General features: G+C 50.3%; 1 protein-coding gene across 6 annotated transcripts in view; it reads right to left on the bottom strand.

The window, feature by feature from the left end:
- The window catches only part of Lpin1 (lipin 1), a 110,927-nt gene that overhangs the window by 28,456 nt on the left and 66,512 nt on the right, over positions 1–15,959 (bottom strand). For 4 of the 6 annotated variants that reach the window (XM_048439741.3, XM_085690850.2, XM_048439743.3 and 1 more), the window contains 7 exons: positions 12,577–12,884; positions 11,186–11,311; positions 8,130–8,237; positions 5,595–5,724; positions 4,023–4,329; positions 3,340–3,433; positions 2,328–2,518 (listed from right to left, as the gene is read on the bottom strand). In XM_048439741.3, coding sequence (XP_048295698.2) covers positions 2,328–2,518; positions 3,340–3,433; positions 4,023–4,329; positions 5,595–5,724; positions 8,130–8,237; positions 11,186–11,311; positions 12,577–12,884 — 1,264 coding nt within the window. The remainder of the gene's footprint in view (positions 1–2,327; positions 2,519–3,339; positions 3,434–4,022; positions 4,330–5,594; positions 5,725–8,129; positions 8,238–11,185; positions 11,312–12,576; positions 12,885–15,959) is intronic. The other 2 variants (XM_048439742.3, XM_048439744.3) reach the window with 2 other exon arrangements.

Here is a 15,959-nt window from a genome sequence, read left to right as displayed (position 1 = left end):
AGCAAGATGGGGGAGAGAGAAATCACGAGTGTTTTAGAGAAACAGGCCAGTTTTCAGGTTGCTCATTCCCACGTGTCTGTCTGAGTTTACAAATTGCAGTTCCTCAGACAAGCCTAGGAATCCTACAAAATGCACTTGTAAAGAGGGCTTGAGCTTGGTTTTCTGTTGTTATTTTGTTGTTGGATTTATGTGCCTGGGATGGGGGTGGGGGAGGACCTCTTTAGACATCAGCAGACATGTGGGGCATGGAGCCCGCAAACAGAAACAGGCATGTTCTCCAGGGACACTGGCTTGAGTCACTTCTGTTGTGGAGACCTGTGACTGGATTCTAACCTCAATGATCTCCCCCTCAGCATCTGCCTGATGGTCATGGCCACTTCCCAGGGGGTCCTGAAGATGGGAGAGGATGGCAGTCAGCATCCTGCTCAAAGCGAGGGCTTTATCACTGTCATCTATGTAAAAGGTGGGAGCCAGGGCGGTGTAAGGCCTGATACTGCCCATGCTCAGGAATATAACAGACCCAATGGTCAGAGCTGTGGTCTTAGAAGATGCGAAGGATAAAAGGAACAAGTCACTAGGAAGGGCTGGTGGCACCCGGGCCAGAATAAGAGGATGCAGTCTGTGCATAAGAAGTCTGCAAAGCCTCAGAGGGACTTCACAGTGGCCACTGGAGCAGGGAGAGGAAGTAGTACAGTCGCTAAGAGCATGGTCACTCCCTGCTGAAAAACAGAGAAAGCAGTGGTGGAGGGAAAAGGGGGCAGAGGGAAATTAGGTCTGGTTCTAGAATTCAACAGCCCATAGCAGCTGTTACACCAGTCACCATGGACCTATCACAAGATGGTCAGCTGTCACATTCCAGTACGGCAGGTGGAATGCACAAGTCATCAGGGCCTACCAGTGCGGCAGCCTCTAACACCCAGAGGGGAAACGTTTGCAGAGTTCCCCATACTGAGTCAACCTCCCTCCCCTTCTCTACAGATTTCACACACACACCCAACGTCCTGTTATAGAAGACTGATAAGCCTAACTCGCCCTCCCCTCCTCCCCTGGCCTCCACCCTACTCCCCACACCTGCAGGCTCACCATGAACATTCTTCAGGACTGGCCCTGGGCACAGGGTATAGGGTAAAAGAGCTGGTCAAAGAAATCCATCCTGGCTCTGAAACCAGAGTCAGTGAAAGAAATCCACCCTGGTTCTGAGACCTGAGCCAGTGAAAAACATACTTTAGCCCTGAACCCAGAACCAAAGAAACTTGCACATGTTTTGTCCCTAGAATCAGAGTCAGTGGAAGAAATACACACTGGCCTCAAAACTAGAGCCAACAAGCTTTAAAAGGCCAGTGAAAGAAACACAGTTTGGCTCTGAGATCAGCCATCTCTAACCAATTAAACTAACCAATCCCTGAGCAGGGAAAAACCAACCACTTCCTTGTCTCCCTGGAAAAACTCCGCCCCTAAGAAGCCCTATGTATGCCCTGGGCCTGTTCAGTTTGCGGTTGCTCTTCCACCCTGGTAGAGGCAGCCACTCTTCTGAACTCTTCCCTAACAATAAATCCTTTGAATGAGGTTTGGGTGAAGACTTTCTTTCCCCAGGGCAGAGCAGAGAAGAGCGGAGCTGGACTGTAACACTAGTTGGGGAAACCTTCCCATAGCAGCTTGTTACAACCTCGCTGGGGAAGTTAGGGGCAGAGGGAGGCCAAGCAGGGCTGCAGGGCAGTAAGACTGGAGCCTTCCCCTAGCAGCGGAGTTGTAATTGTAGCTTTGTAGGGGAAGTCAGAGTTGAGCTGAGCGGAGAAGGGCTGTAACGCTTTAGCTGGGGAAACCTTCCCATAGCAGAGCTGCTACACTCCCCAGTTATAACAACTTCACTGGAAAGCCCTCTCCTGTCAGAGCAGAGCTGTCACATTGGGGAAGCTGTCCCTAGAGCAGAGCTGTAAGCTGCTAAGCTTACCGTGGCCTGTGCTATTCCCTGGCTCCAGGCCGCCAGAGCCCTCTTCTACCCGAGCCATAACACTGAGTATTTCTTGGCTCCCGACTGCCAGGATCCCTTTCCCTCTGAGCTGTGACACTTCCACGGGAGGCACCCGATTGTGCTCAATGATTACCTCTGAGGATAAATGCTCCCAAAAGCGTTCTTGATTCCTGAAGGCCCTTGCACCCTGTCCTTGCATTCTGAGGACAGCTAACTGCAACTGGACACATGCGGGGCCAGAGAACAGCGAACCTTCTGTGCGCTCATCAACCACAACCATGAACTAAAGACGCCTCAGCTCCAGGGCCTTCTGCCCAACGACCACTAGAGGGTGCTGTCCCATAGAGCCTAGTACCTTTGGTGATGTCTCTGTGGTCACTGAGGCCACCGCAGAGGGAGATGGCTATGGACGGCAGGTCCCTCAGGCCATCCGAGGTGCTCTCCACACCACTGTCGATGCCCGAACTGCCCACAGACTGTGGGGACTGGTTGGTTGACCTGGCTCCATTGTCGCAGGCTTGTTTGGGGAGCCCAGCAGGATCACCACTGAAAGGAGGGGAAAGAGAAGCTGTTCTGAGCATCCCCATCCATCCTCATTCTGACTGTCACATCAAATGACCCTCCAGAAAGCCGCAACACCTCAGAGAAGCAATTACTAGCACCTTGGGGCAGCTTTGCCATCAACACATCGGTAAAGACAGCAAAGTCAAATGAACCAGCTCAGGAGGGCCTGCACAGTCTCCTGTGACACTCCAAACCCACATGAACCCTCGAGAAAGCCTGTGTCTGGGAGGTCACTATTATCCACTGGCACTGGCCCCTGCCCCGTGTGCCATATCTCAAGGGAGCTAAGGCTGGGTGCACAGAGCACTGAGTGAATCCCTCCAAGGAGGACCATACGGAGGTCTCTCTCACTTGGATTGTGGGCCACTGGTCAATGCACTCCAGCCTCTGACTCCTTCATGAGATAGCATTGAGCTCACATTCCTGTAAGAAAGGGTAGAGGGCAGTCACATGTGTCCACCCATTCCCCATACCCCTTCAACCCCCTAACCTCTCCTGTCCACACACAGAGATGCACACACAGACACACACACTGAGTCTGACACAGCACATGGAGCTGAGGCTGTGCCAGGTTAACTATGAGCCTCCAGTGTCCCTGCTTCACTTATCAGCCAAGATGAACTGAGCTCTTCTCGAACTACAGAAAATGGGACAGATGTGATGGCTGAACCCTGCAAACCCAGCCATCAAGAAGCTGAGGCAGGAGGACCACCACATGGGCAAGGACACCCTAGACTACATGGTGAGATTCTATCTCGAAAGCCAAAGAATAAAGTAGCTTGAGCAATGAGAACAATTTTTACTTCTTGGGGAAATACAGGGCTGCCACTTCAGGGTCCATGTCCGTGAGGTCATCCAGATACACGCCATCAGCTCCCAGGTGTCGACTCCGCTTATCTGAAAGAGTGCAAGGAGCAGGTCAGAAATCGACTCCATTTCCAGGAAGAGCACCTGAGCCCACAGTGCAGATCTGCTCCCTGGTGGCATCGCCGCCCCCAGCCCAAGAGCCACACAGTGAGAAGCGGCAAGCACATCACTGCAGAACCAGCAGGGTCCAGCGCTCCCTTCTGCCTGGTCCAGAGGGAACAAGTACTCAGCCTCAGGCCTCATCCACAGAGGGCCATGATCACCGTAATTATTAGTTGTAGATGACAAGTCCTCTCCCGAATGCTTCCCTCATGATGCTCTAAGGCACAGCATCCCTACAGCTGTGGGTCCCTGTCACGTGCCCACAGACTTCCTCTCTTCTCCCTACTGAGAACTGTGTAGCTGGTTCATACAAACCCAGGGTGTTGCACCACGCGGCCCGGCTAACCAGGGTGATCTCCTCACTTGGCAGGAGAGCACAGATTAAAGATTCAACATGACAGATGGCATGGATGTGAGTCTTCTCTGAGTTAGTTCAAACTTTGGGTGAAGCTGCACTGCCTCTGGTGTGGGCAGCAAGCCTGGGGGTAAGCTGGGAGACCCAGGCTTGGCTCCGTACCTTTCTTTCTGGAAGGGGAATCTGTCTTGTTTGTTGTCTGTGTTGTGCTGGGGGCTGGGGGCTTGAGCTCTTCGGCCACGGGTAACAGTGGGGCCGCAGCTCCTAAAGCCTCAAGATCCTCCTCGTTCACAAACTGCATTTCCGTCTGTGCCTTGCTCTGGTGGACCAGCAGCCCCTGGGCCAGTGTTGGCGACTGGTCACTAAAGGTGTCTGAAGACTCGCTATGAATGGCCTGAAAGTGAATTTTATCAGGAATCTTCCGGCTCCCTAAGGGACTGGAGTCTTTCATCTTGTGTGGAGAAGATGACTAGAAAAAAGGAGAAAAAGAGGAGAGTTGAAAGCCCTGCAAAGAGCCAAGCTGAGGCACCAATTGGCAAGAGGTCAGAGTTAAGGATTTATGATGAACTCTTTGACCCCAGAACAGCCTGGTGGGTCCCACGCCTGCCTAGAGAACCCAAGGTCACAATTTCCACAGCAAGCATGCTTCCAACGCAGATGGCACAGTCATGGCGTCTTACCTCTCCCACGGCAAAAGTCACACCAAACACACCTGGCTCCCAGGCTTTCACCTCCACTGCCAAGACCGAGGGCTGCACAGCACACATGGTCTTTGGGGGGGGGGGTGATGGCAGGGCATTGTGGGAGCTGTGGACACTCTGGTGTGGGTCCAACACCAAAGATGAGCGAGAAGACACTATGGCTGGCATCTGACTCGCGGCATCTCTACCAGGGTGTGCCTGCTGTGCTGAGGAGCAGCACACTCGCGTCCTGTGCGTCCCCACCCCACACTCGCCAGCTCCCACGAGCCCTGTGTGCTCCCTGCAGCTCTTTGGTTTCCTTATTCTCCTTGTTCTCCTCCGAGTATAGGCAAATCTCAGTTACGTTTATGGCTAAGAGTAAAAACTAGGAAAGCACAAGGAAGAAAGAAAAGAGCGGCTGACAACAGGAGTGGGGGGCAGGGTGGGGAATGACGGGCCAATGGGAAGCCCTGCAAAAGCAGTCCCTGTGCCTGTGGGGCAAGAGGGTGGGCAGTCAGCACGGGCGGCACTCAGAAGGGTGAGGCCCTCCATGCTGCTGGCCACCCACAGCCACAGCCACACACGCTGTGAGAGTACAAAGCTGCGTACGTCAAGCCTGTGGCTCCCCAGACACATGTATCCCGTTTCAATAAAGCTTCTCCCCCAAACAGGGACTGACGAGGACCTGGTGGTGGTAGGCTTGCACGAGAGTGGAGTTTACCACGCAGGGATCCACAGTGACAGAAAAATGTAGGCAAACAGAAACTGACGCTCACCAGCAGGCCCCCTCCCTATCTGCTATCCCTGGATCCCTCGCAAAGAAAAACAAATGTCGCAGGTTTGTGGTTAGAGCCACCTTGCCAGAAGGGGCTGTTCTGTGCCTTCACTGTCAGCTGTGACACAATACTGGAAGTGCGTATGTTCAAAACACACATATTCACTGAGTCAGAACCCCAGATGCACATCCCTTTGCAAGGCTGGGATACTAACTCCATGCAGTCGGAGCTAACTCAGAAATCTTCAGGGTGCCGCAGAAAGGAGATTAAAAGCTTACCTTGGCAGCCTGCGGCAATTCACCCCAAAGCCAGAGCATTTCCAGGTTACTCTTTGGTGTCGACCTGTCTGCAGACTTACTGATCAATTCGGAATCGCTCTTTGGTGTTGAAGGACGGGAGCCTGAAGGACTTAAGAAAACACAAGTCCATCATTCAAGTGAGAAAAGAAAAATCTTTGTCCCAGTTTCTGTCCCAGAGTTCCAGCAACCCAGAAACTAGATCTCTGCTGCTGCTCCCTTCTGACAATCCCTTCTTTGGCCACCAGAGGTCAGTGTGCACCACGTCCAATAAGGTGACCAGCCTTGGAGCTAAATTAAGAAAAAATGAGGAGCTATATTTTGGGAGGAGTAGGTGAATAGAATCAGAACTTGAAACTCTCAGAACTAATAAAAGGAGGAAAAGAGGAGGAGGAAGAAGAATCAGGGAGGCATAGGGAGAGGGAAAGCAGGAGAGAGGCCTATGCCACACCTGGCTCCCTGTGCTCCCATCTTCCTATCAAACAGCTCAGCTTCCAGCCAGGTGCAAAAGGGTCCTGGCCAGCTAATGCTGCACCCCAGGTTAAACACTGGCTTTGAGGACAGGAAAACTCTCGCGTGCCAACTTCATTACACTGGATCACGAGGCAGCTGTCTCCAGGAACACATCAAAAGGCTTTCTGTGTGGACCCAGCACTGTTCAGTCTCAGGCCAGCAGGGACGGCAATGCACCTCACTTCCACACAGCTCATTTTCACGTCCAGCACTTGAACCAAGTCCTGTGTCAATCCAGCCAAATTAATGGGCTAAGAGAATCAATGTAGGTCCACATTCTCTTCTCAGACACCAAGCTGAGAAGCAGGAAGAAGTGGCACCCAATTTCCTTTCTCTGTATTCTCTCACACCACTTCCTCAAGAAGAACACAGCCACCTTTTACATAAAACAGGAAGCAGCTTCTCCGTTGACCCGATCTATGTCCACACCCCCCACTCTCCCACACCCACTCCCACCACACTGAGTCTCACTTATCTAAGTCAAGTTCCATCTCCAACTCAGGATGGCATTTCCTGCCAGCACAAGCTGAGGTCCCTTGGCAGTGCGCACAACACCACGTCCACATGTAACCTGTATCTGAGAGATTTTCTCCATAGCTAGCCTGGCCTGACACTTCCCCGAAGCCAGACTACAGGCTATGTGACCCTCATTTCACACTGATGTATAGGACCCCCTTTCCCTTGGCCCCTGCTGACCACTGATTGTTCCAATGAAAGCACCCTGCCAAGGGGCACCCTCTTGTTCTAGCCCTGTCTGTGAGGGAGGAGGCTCCTGGTACATCATAGCATGAGAAATTCTACAATGGACCCGTACAACACATACTACGCGCGCACACACACACACACGCACGCACGCACGCACGCACGCACACACACACACATTTAAAATTAGTTTGAGCCACAGTGGAGAAAGGGAGGTAGGCCTGGCGGTGCACATCTTTAACCCCAGCAATCAAGGGGCAGAGGCGGGAAGATCGCATTGAATTCCAAGCCAGCCTTGTCTACATAAAAAATTCTAGGCCAGCCAGAGGTACATTAGTGAGATCCTGCTTCAAAACAAACAAAATCCACAGGGCATTCTTTCTCTTTGGGGGGCTGGAGTTAGTAAATACAATTAAATGTTAAGTTTTAAGTCAAACGAAACTGTAAAAGTTATGTTTCCCAAACAGAAATTAATCAATGTTTACTATGATAATAAAAGTAGACGAGGAATGTCCACAAAGTTAGCAAATACTGGGGAATAAGAGGAAAAATCTCAGACACCTGATCCTAATAAAAAGGGGGAAAAAAACCTACACCCTAAGACCCGTCCTATGCAGTTCTTCTAAATTCCATTCTAGAAACGCTGGGAAGAGTGTCTGAATCCATTATGCAGACAGCTAATAGGCTGTTTAAATATTTATAGTAAGCGGCTTGACTTATTTACTAAAGTGGCATTCTAAAAATAGCCTATAGACTTGTCTGCCAAATGGCCCACCACAGGAAAGACTGAACCCCAGTCTCAAGTTCCCTGTCCTGGCTTTCAAGGCCACCCAGGGAGTTGGGCAACAAGGTGGGGAGATCATTAGAGGGATTTTAACAAGTTCAATCAGATCTCAGCAGTGAAGAGAACATGCTGCTCTTCCAGAGGACCCCGCTTAAATTTCCAGCACCCACATGGCAGCTCACAATCCTTCGCGACTCTAGTTCCAGGGGTCCATCGCCCTCTTGTGGCCCCCTTCGACACTGCATGCATGTGATATCCGAACATACATGCAGGTACACGTTCATACCCACAAAAGTAAATAATTTCAAATAAATAGACAAGATTAATCACTTATGGCTCACAGTGAAAGGAGGCATGCATTTTTTATAAGTAAGTTGGTTAGTGAGCAAAACTGATTTTATGTGTTAGATCAAACTTTCTACTTCATATCAGCTGTCAGTAAGTTCTTCACAAGTCACTGGGTTAAGGGAAGGTAAGACAGAGAGGTTAGATCACGGCTTATGTAAGAACTCGTCTACCTTTCCGAAGCACGGAAGTGGGAAGACTGTGGAGGGCAAGAGCTAGAGAGAACTCCCTCGGCCACTACTGCAAGGTGAGGGGGGGTCCTCTGGCAATCTACCAGGCTGCTGGAGGCACCGAAAGATGCACAACAAAAAGAAAGAAGAAGAAAAAAAAAATCACAGGTCAGTTCAATGCAATCTCCTATGGCTGCTTCAGCAGCTCTCAGCAATAACAATTCTAAGAAGTGGAAGCATTGGCTGTTTAACAGCAAAGGTGAGTCTATGTTGAGATCAGTGGGAAATAAACATGAACCTTCTATGAGGCAGAGTCTCCTGTTACCCAGGCTGACCTCAAACTGGCTACGCAGCTGAGGGTGACCTTGAACTTTTATTCCTTTTTCTCCACTTCCCACTTGCTGGGGTTACAGGCATGTACTGCTAAGTCTGGTTTTTCCCTGGGGTGGGGAGTGAAGCCAGGACTTCACAAATGCTAGGCAAGCACGCCCCTAACTTGAGCTACTGCCCCGGGCATGAGCATCAACTTTCTGGGTTGCAAAGACAGGAAGCTGCCGAAAGACCCATTTGGCTTCCCATTTCATCCTGTGTCCTGAGCCAAGACAAGATCAGCCATGACTGGTTGAAGCTGGGCACTGAATCAAACTACATGATCTAAAGACTTGAACATGGGTTCTGTCTACGGTCTCCTTAATAAAAACGCATCTTCCTGAGTGTGGACATGAGTATCTACTTAACCTAATGTGTAATCCATTTGACAACAGTCACAATCTGATGCTACCAGTATTCTGGACTCACGAAGCAAACAAGAAAGACAAACATTCTCTGGGCTGGTTTGAAACATTCCATTTGCATTCGTCAGGTTAATGAATAGGTTTTTCAGTTGGCTACCAGTTTCCTAATACCCTGCATGTTTTCTTCCTAAACCCTAGGTTTTCTCTTTGTAGGGGTCATCTCCCCGAGCCAAGACAAGAACACAAGAGGTGCCGGGCACCTTAGACAGGTCCCGTCCTATACGGGGAGCCACTGCTGACATGCGGCCAGCTAAAACTGACACACGCGGAGTCACTGACCTTAAAGACTTAAAAATATCTCGTTAATGGATTTTGTGTTTTGTTTTGTTTGTTTTTCAAGGCAGGGTCTCACTGTGGAGCCCTGGCTGTCCTGGAACTTTCTCTGTAGACCAGGCTGACCTCAAACTCACAGAGATCTGCTTTCCTCTGCCTCCTGAGTGCTGCAATTTGTGCACCACCATCGCCCAGCTCAAAATACCTTGCTAATGTTTTTAAATAGACTTCTACAAAATATAGGTCAAATGAAATCTATCTTTGAAATTACGTTCATGTTTTTATAAAGGTTTATTTTAGTTGTGTGTATGTGTGTGTGTGTGTGTGATGTATGTATAGGTATCCACAGAGAGCAGAAGAAGGCATAGGATCCCTGAAACAGGAGCTACAGGCAGTTGTGAGGCACCCAAACCAAAGTGTGTTTTGGGAATCAAACTTGGGTCCTCTAGAAAGCAGGAAATGCTCTTCACGTCTGAGTACATGTGGTGGCTGAGTGTTAACTGCCAGCGTAACAGAATCTATAGTGGCCTGGGAGTGGGCTCCTGAACTGTGGAGGATTACTTTGATAGTAACTGGGATAGGAAGATCCACCCCACTGTGGGTGGCACCATTCCCTGCGGGATCCTGGACTCTATGAAAGGAGAAAGGGGACGGAGTGATGGCATGCATTTACCTCTCTGCTTCCTGACGGTGGATGCCCTGTGACCTCTCTGCTTCCTGACGGTGGGTGCCCTGTGACCTCTCTGCTTCCTGACGGTGGGTGCCCTGTGACCCTGCCTCAGTTCTGCCTTGACTTTGCTGCCGGGATAAACCAGACCCTTGAACTGTTAACCAAAGTAAACTGTTTTCCCCTTAAAGCTTTTTTCTTGGGGTATTTTATGACGACAATAGGAAAAGAAGTTAAACCAGAAAACGTTTAAGCTACATACATGTAGCTAAGCAATAGGTTCCTAATGGCAGGGCTGATATAAACACAGGCAGACCCCCATCGCTTGGCAGACCACATTTCCTGCCAGTACAAGCTGGAATCAGGCATAGGACACACTACACTACAGCCCACACTGCTGGCCGTTGCTGCCTCGTTCTCAAGGTGATGCTGAGCAAACTGGAACCAAAAGGGGTGCTTTGAAAGAATGGCAGCCCATGACAGTCCCAGGGTGCAGCCGCTTCCGTTCTAAACTACAAGTACACCACAGTATCAGGGGAACAGCCCAAGCTTCTCAGCGTCTTCTCCACTACCTCCACAGCCCCAAGCATCCTGAGCAAGTTGGCAATCTGTCCTCCACCACCACAACACTGAAAGCTGTGGTCCCTTAGGGGCCACAGACCACTATGCCCAGGATTTGTCTGCCACCCAAGAACCAAGCTGTTTTCACCCTAGCAGGGGTAAGCCTGTCCCGTGGAGAGCATGGGATTTCCATCTATGTCCTTCTTAGGCTCTGGGCAGAAGCACTCTGAAGGTCCTCCGTCCTCACAGGCGGCAGGGCTCTAAGAACCTCTGGAATCTTTGGGAAGGTCACTTGGACTCTGTGCGGCTGCAAGCTGGGCTCTCAGGTTCGTGTGGGCACTCCAGGACAAGTGGGAGGGCATTTCAGGGAAGCATGTGGTCCTGAACCCAGCAGTGTGGATTAGCTGTAGGCCAGCATCCCCATAACGGTCCTGAGTGACGTCAGAGGGCCCCTGCAGCAATGTTCCTACGTTTGAACTCCACTTCAAGGCTAAGGACCAAAGTGAGGTTGGCCATGCTGCCCTCTCCTGCTGCCAATGGGTACTGGGTAACTTAGCAGTCTTTCTTCCTGTCTGCCTTCCCCACAGAACCTTGCAACACACCTGCAGATTGAATCTAGATTAGATGTAAGGCAGATTTTTCTGATCCTAACGATTTTCAGTTTTAATTTCTATTTCAGGGTTTTCTGAGACATGCTTCCTACCACTGACTGCTAAACCCTCTGGATCAGAAAAGGCAACCTCTGACACACATAAGCAACTTACCTGGGGCTGGGGGACCACTCTCGATCTGAATTGGGGTACGATGCTGACTGGGGATACGATGAAATTGAGGGGAGATTTTCCTTAGGAATATCATCTTGGAATGGTGGCACATCATTAGGGAGAGTTCTGGAGGGATTTAAAAAAAAAAAAAGCCAAAAATTACGAAGGGCAGATTCACAATAAAGCCAAGTTTCTTTAAGGGTTTCATCAATCAGCATGATCTCTGTCACACTCAGACACATTCTAGAAAGTGAGGGTGGAAAGGGAAAAGGTGAAATGTCGGCATATATAAATGTGTGTTTGTGCATGGGTGGACTGCAAACCCAGAATGATTTCACCAGCACATGAACATGGTGAGCATGTCAGTGAAGTAACACTGATCCTCATACACGTGTGTGTATCCCCAGGGGCACCCTCAAAGTGTGTGTGTACCCCTGGAGCACCCTCAAAGTGTGTGTGTACCCCTGGGGCACCCTCAAAGTGTGTGTGTATCCCTGCGGCACCCTCAAAGTGTGTGTGTACCCCTGCGGCACCCTCAAAGTGTGTGGGTACACCTGGGGCACCCTCAAAGTGTGTGTGTACCCCTGCAGTACCCTCAAAGTGTGTGTGTACCCCTGCAGTACCCTCAAAGTGTGTGTGTATCTCTGCAGCACCCTCAAAGTGTGTGTGTGTACCACTGTAGCATCCTGAAGTGTGTGTGTGTGTGTGTGTGTGTGTGTGTGTGTGTGTGTGTGTGTGTGTGTGTGTTGCTGGGGATGGAACCCAGAACTCACACATGGTAGGCAGGCACTCTACCAGTAAACTGAGTTACTGCCTACTTTGCATATTTAGAAATAGGGTCTCACTAAGTCACTCAGGCTCGTGATCCTCCTGCCTCAGTTTCCACGGTTTTGGGCCTCCTGGTGTGTGCTACCACACCTACAGCCTCTTGCTGTCACCTTTCACACTATCCCTCACCAGAACCTAAGTGACAGGTCAGCCAGAACTGGATCCAGATGTTCCAGAACATTCCCATATACAGGTGGATCTCTGTGAGGTCGAGGCCAGCCTGGTCTACAGAGGGAGCTCCAGGACAACCAGGGCTGTTATACAGAGAAACCCTATCTCAGAAAAAAATAAATAAATTGATGGAAATCATCTTTAAATCTAACTCACTTGGGTCTAGAGATATAGTGCAGTTGGTACTTGCCTCGCACGCCTAACACTCAGATTCAAATCCATCCCTATCTGACAGAGCATGAATAGTGTGTGCCTATAATCCCAGCATCTGAGAGCAAGGGGCATGCTGGTCAGAAGCCCAAGGTGATCCTCAGCTACAGATTCAGCTCAATTTGTTGAAAAAAGAAACTAGCTCGCCCCCTCCAGCACAGAGCCGTCTTCATGCGGTTTACCTGTTTCCATCCGTTGGTGCTGTGTCCTCGTCAGAGCTCATCTCTATGGGAAACATGTCTTCATCCTCAGATGTGTTGACGTTCTCATCTCTTTTGAGATTGTCCAACTGAGACTTCCTCCTCCTTTTCCTCCTCTTCTTCCCCAGGGAACCAGTGGATGGGGTGTCGCTGGGAGGCAGGCCCTGGGCAGCTGTGGTGGGATCCAAGCACCTGATCCTGTCCACGGAGTTCCTTTTCAGCTGGCTTTCCATTCGAGAAGCTCCTTCCGACAGGATGGGAGATGTGGCCAGGTACATGGGGATGACTTCCTAAACAGGGCAGGTGAACTGATATTTCATTCGTAGTTTAATAAATAAAGCTTGCCTGAAGATTAGAGAATAAAACAGTCAGCCGCCCTGGTCAGCCTTACAGACCAGGCAGAGGTGACACACACCTTTAATCCCAGTAGCCATGCTAGTTTGCCATAGAAACTGGGTAGTGCACGCCTTTAATCCCAGCCCTAGAGAGGAATATAAGACGGGAGGAGACAGCTCTCAGTCAGTCTCATTCTGAGATTCCAGGAGGCAGGATCACCTCTTTGGACTGAGGTAGGGGTAAGAGCCAGTGGCTGGCTGTTTTGCTTTTCTGACTTTCAGGTTGAACCCCAGTATCTGTCTCTGGGTTTTTATTAATCGTGCTATATTTGGTGCCCAACGTAGGGCAAGAACCCAAGACCCTGAGGTTAAGAGTCTCATGCTCTACTGAATTGTGCTACAGGCAGGTGTTCAAGAGTCCCGCTAACACAGGTGAAGGAAGGCCATGACGAAGGGAGAGAGACACAACAGGACAACCCAACATTTCACGGTAACAAGGATCAGAGCCATGAAGTCTTCAGATACTGTTTTATACTCAACACAGCATTCCTATAATCATAACAAGTCGGGCCACTGCCAGTGACGTCAAAACTCATTTAAAACATCCAGGGCAGAGAAAAATGAGGGCAAAGTCGTGACACTGTTGCTGGGACCCAGGCACAGTTTTACATTACTTTGAGTGTCAGAGTAAGTAGGAGTGGGTTTCGATGGATGAGTGTGTGTGTGTGTGTGTGTGTGTGTGTGTGTGTGTGTGTGTTTCATATTCCAGCATGAGGCCCAGTCTAGTTAAAAAAAAAATCCAGATGACAGTTCTGCCTACAGGCCTGCCACTCCAGAGCACATCCAGCCGTGTAGCCAGTATGCTAGGAGACAGGGACCCCTCAGAGAGAACTGGAGAAGAGCAAGACCTGCCACAAGCAGAAGGGGGCAGTCGGTGACAGAGTATGCAGGTCCTAGCCTTCAGCAGGCTCCTAGCCTGACAGAGTATGCAGGTCCCAGCCTTCAGCAGGCTCCTAGCCTGACAGAGTATGCAGGTCCCAGCCTTCAGCAGGCTCCTAGCCTGACAGAGTATGCAGGTCCCAGCCTTCAGCAGGCTCCTAGCCTGACAGAGTATGCAGGTCCCAGCCTTCAGCAGGCTCCTAGCCTGACAGAGTATGCAGGTCCCAGCCTTCAGCAGGCTCCTAGCCGCCACAAATGCTGAGCCAGCTACTACACAACCTCTGTGGCACCCAGGCCCCTAAGGACTCCTGACTCCTAGAGTCTAAAACGGGCCTCAGCCAGGAGCAATAGGAGGTTGCAATAATCTCAGCCAGTAAACTCAGGCCTTCCCATTTAGACAGGAGTTGCCTGGAGGCTGAGGGCTGCAGCAGACAGTGGGGCAGAGCAGCCCTTGGCTTCCAGCCCAGAAGCTGTTCCCTCAGGCAGCAGATAACAGGGAAGTCTAAACCACAGATGCTGGAGCTTCCTTCCCAGTAAGGGACCAGCAGAAGTCTGGAACCCTGCACAAGACTGCTTCACAGGGGCCCCCAACAGGCTGGTGGGTGTCTTTCTCCGTCACTCTCCACCCTATGGCATTGAGACACAGTCTCTCACTGAACCTGAAGCTGGCTGTTTCAGCTAGACTGGCTGGCCAGCCAGCACAGTCTCTGCATCTGCCTGTCTCTGCCCCCAAGGCTAAGATCACAGCCACGCACTGAGCTTTTCTTAACTTGGGTGCTAGAGATCCAAACTCAGGTTCTCAAACTTGCAGCGCGAGCACTCTTACACCACAGAGTCATCTCCCCAGGTCCAGTCCCTCAAAGTGTTAAACATTAAGTCACCACACAATCCAGTAATTTCACTCCTAGGTATACACTGGGGGTGGGGGTGAGATCAGAGTGTATGTTCTCACAGAAACTTGAATACAAATGCACACAACATCATTACTCCCACTCGTCACAAGGTGGCGACAACCCAAGAGACGACTAGGTAAATGAAATGTGGTCTAACATTAACTGAAAACACTAACAGTTTGGGCCCAAAACAGGACTCGCTTGGTAAGGCACCTCTTGCGAAGCTTCACAATTTGATACTGTCTCTGGGATCCACGCAGAGGAAGGAGAGAACCCGCTCCCGAAAGGTGTCCTCTGATGTCCACACATGCTCTGGCACACACACACAAATAAACTGATAACAAAACTGAAGTTCAGACATGTGCGGTTCCACAGCTGAATCCTGATACACTGCATGAAGTGAAAGACATCAGGCATGAACGCAGCATTCCTGCGTGGTCTCCTTCAGATGTTCAGGGTGGACTGGCTGGTTTTGCATGTCAACTTGACACAAGCTAACGTCATCAGAGAGGAAGGACCCTCAGTGGAGGAAAGGCCGTGATGAGATCCAGCTGTAAGGCATTTCGCATTTAGCGATGAGTGCGGGAGGGCCCCGACCATGGTGGGGAGCCATCCCTGGGCTGGTGGTGCTGGGTTCTGTAAGAAAGCAGGCTGACAAGCCATGGGGAGCAAGCCAGTAAGCAGCACCCTCCATGGCTTCTGTGTCAGCTCCTGCCTCCAGGTTCCTGCCCTGCTTGAACTCCTGTCCTGACTTCCTTCAGTGATGGACAGCAATGCTGAAAGTGTGAGCCAAGTAAACCCTTTCCTCCCCAACTTGCTCTTTGGTCATGGTGTTTCGTCACAGCAATGGAAACCCTAAGACATAGGGACGTGGTAACTCAGCAGCGGCTTTGGGCTTGGGTGCTGAAAGATTGGCTGAATATAAAGAGGTGGTACATTCAAGATGGACTTTTTCAGGTGATTAAAGCATTCTGAAATTGAACAGAATGATGGCTGCGTGTACCTGTGAACCGACTAAAAAAACAATGAACCACACTTGTGGTAGCTAAGATGTGTGAGTGTCTCAATGAAACTGTCAAGAAATCATGACTGCTTGCTGTAAAAGCAAGAGAACTTGAGTTCAAATTCTCAGCATCCATGGAACAGCTGGGCATGAGCACACAGTGCCTGTACGCCAAGCACTGGAGGACTACAACAG

The sequence above is a fragment of the Myodes glareolus genome, chromosome 6 (assembly GCF_982192425.1).
Source record: "Myodes glareolus chromosome 6, mMyoGla1.1, whole genome shotgun sequence".
Taxonomy (NCBI): Eukaryota; Metazoa; Chordata; class Mammalia; order Rodentia; family Cricetidae; genus Myodes; species Myodes glareolus.
The sequence above is the reverse complement of the archived record's forward strand: the minus strand, read 5'-3'. Positions and strand labels throughout refer to the sequence as shown.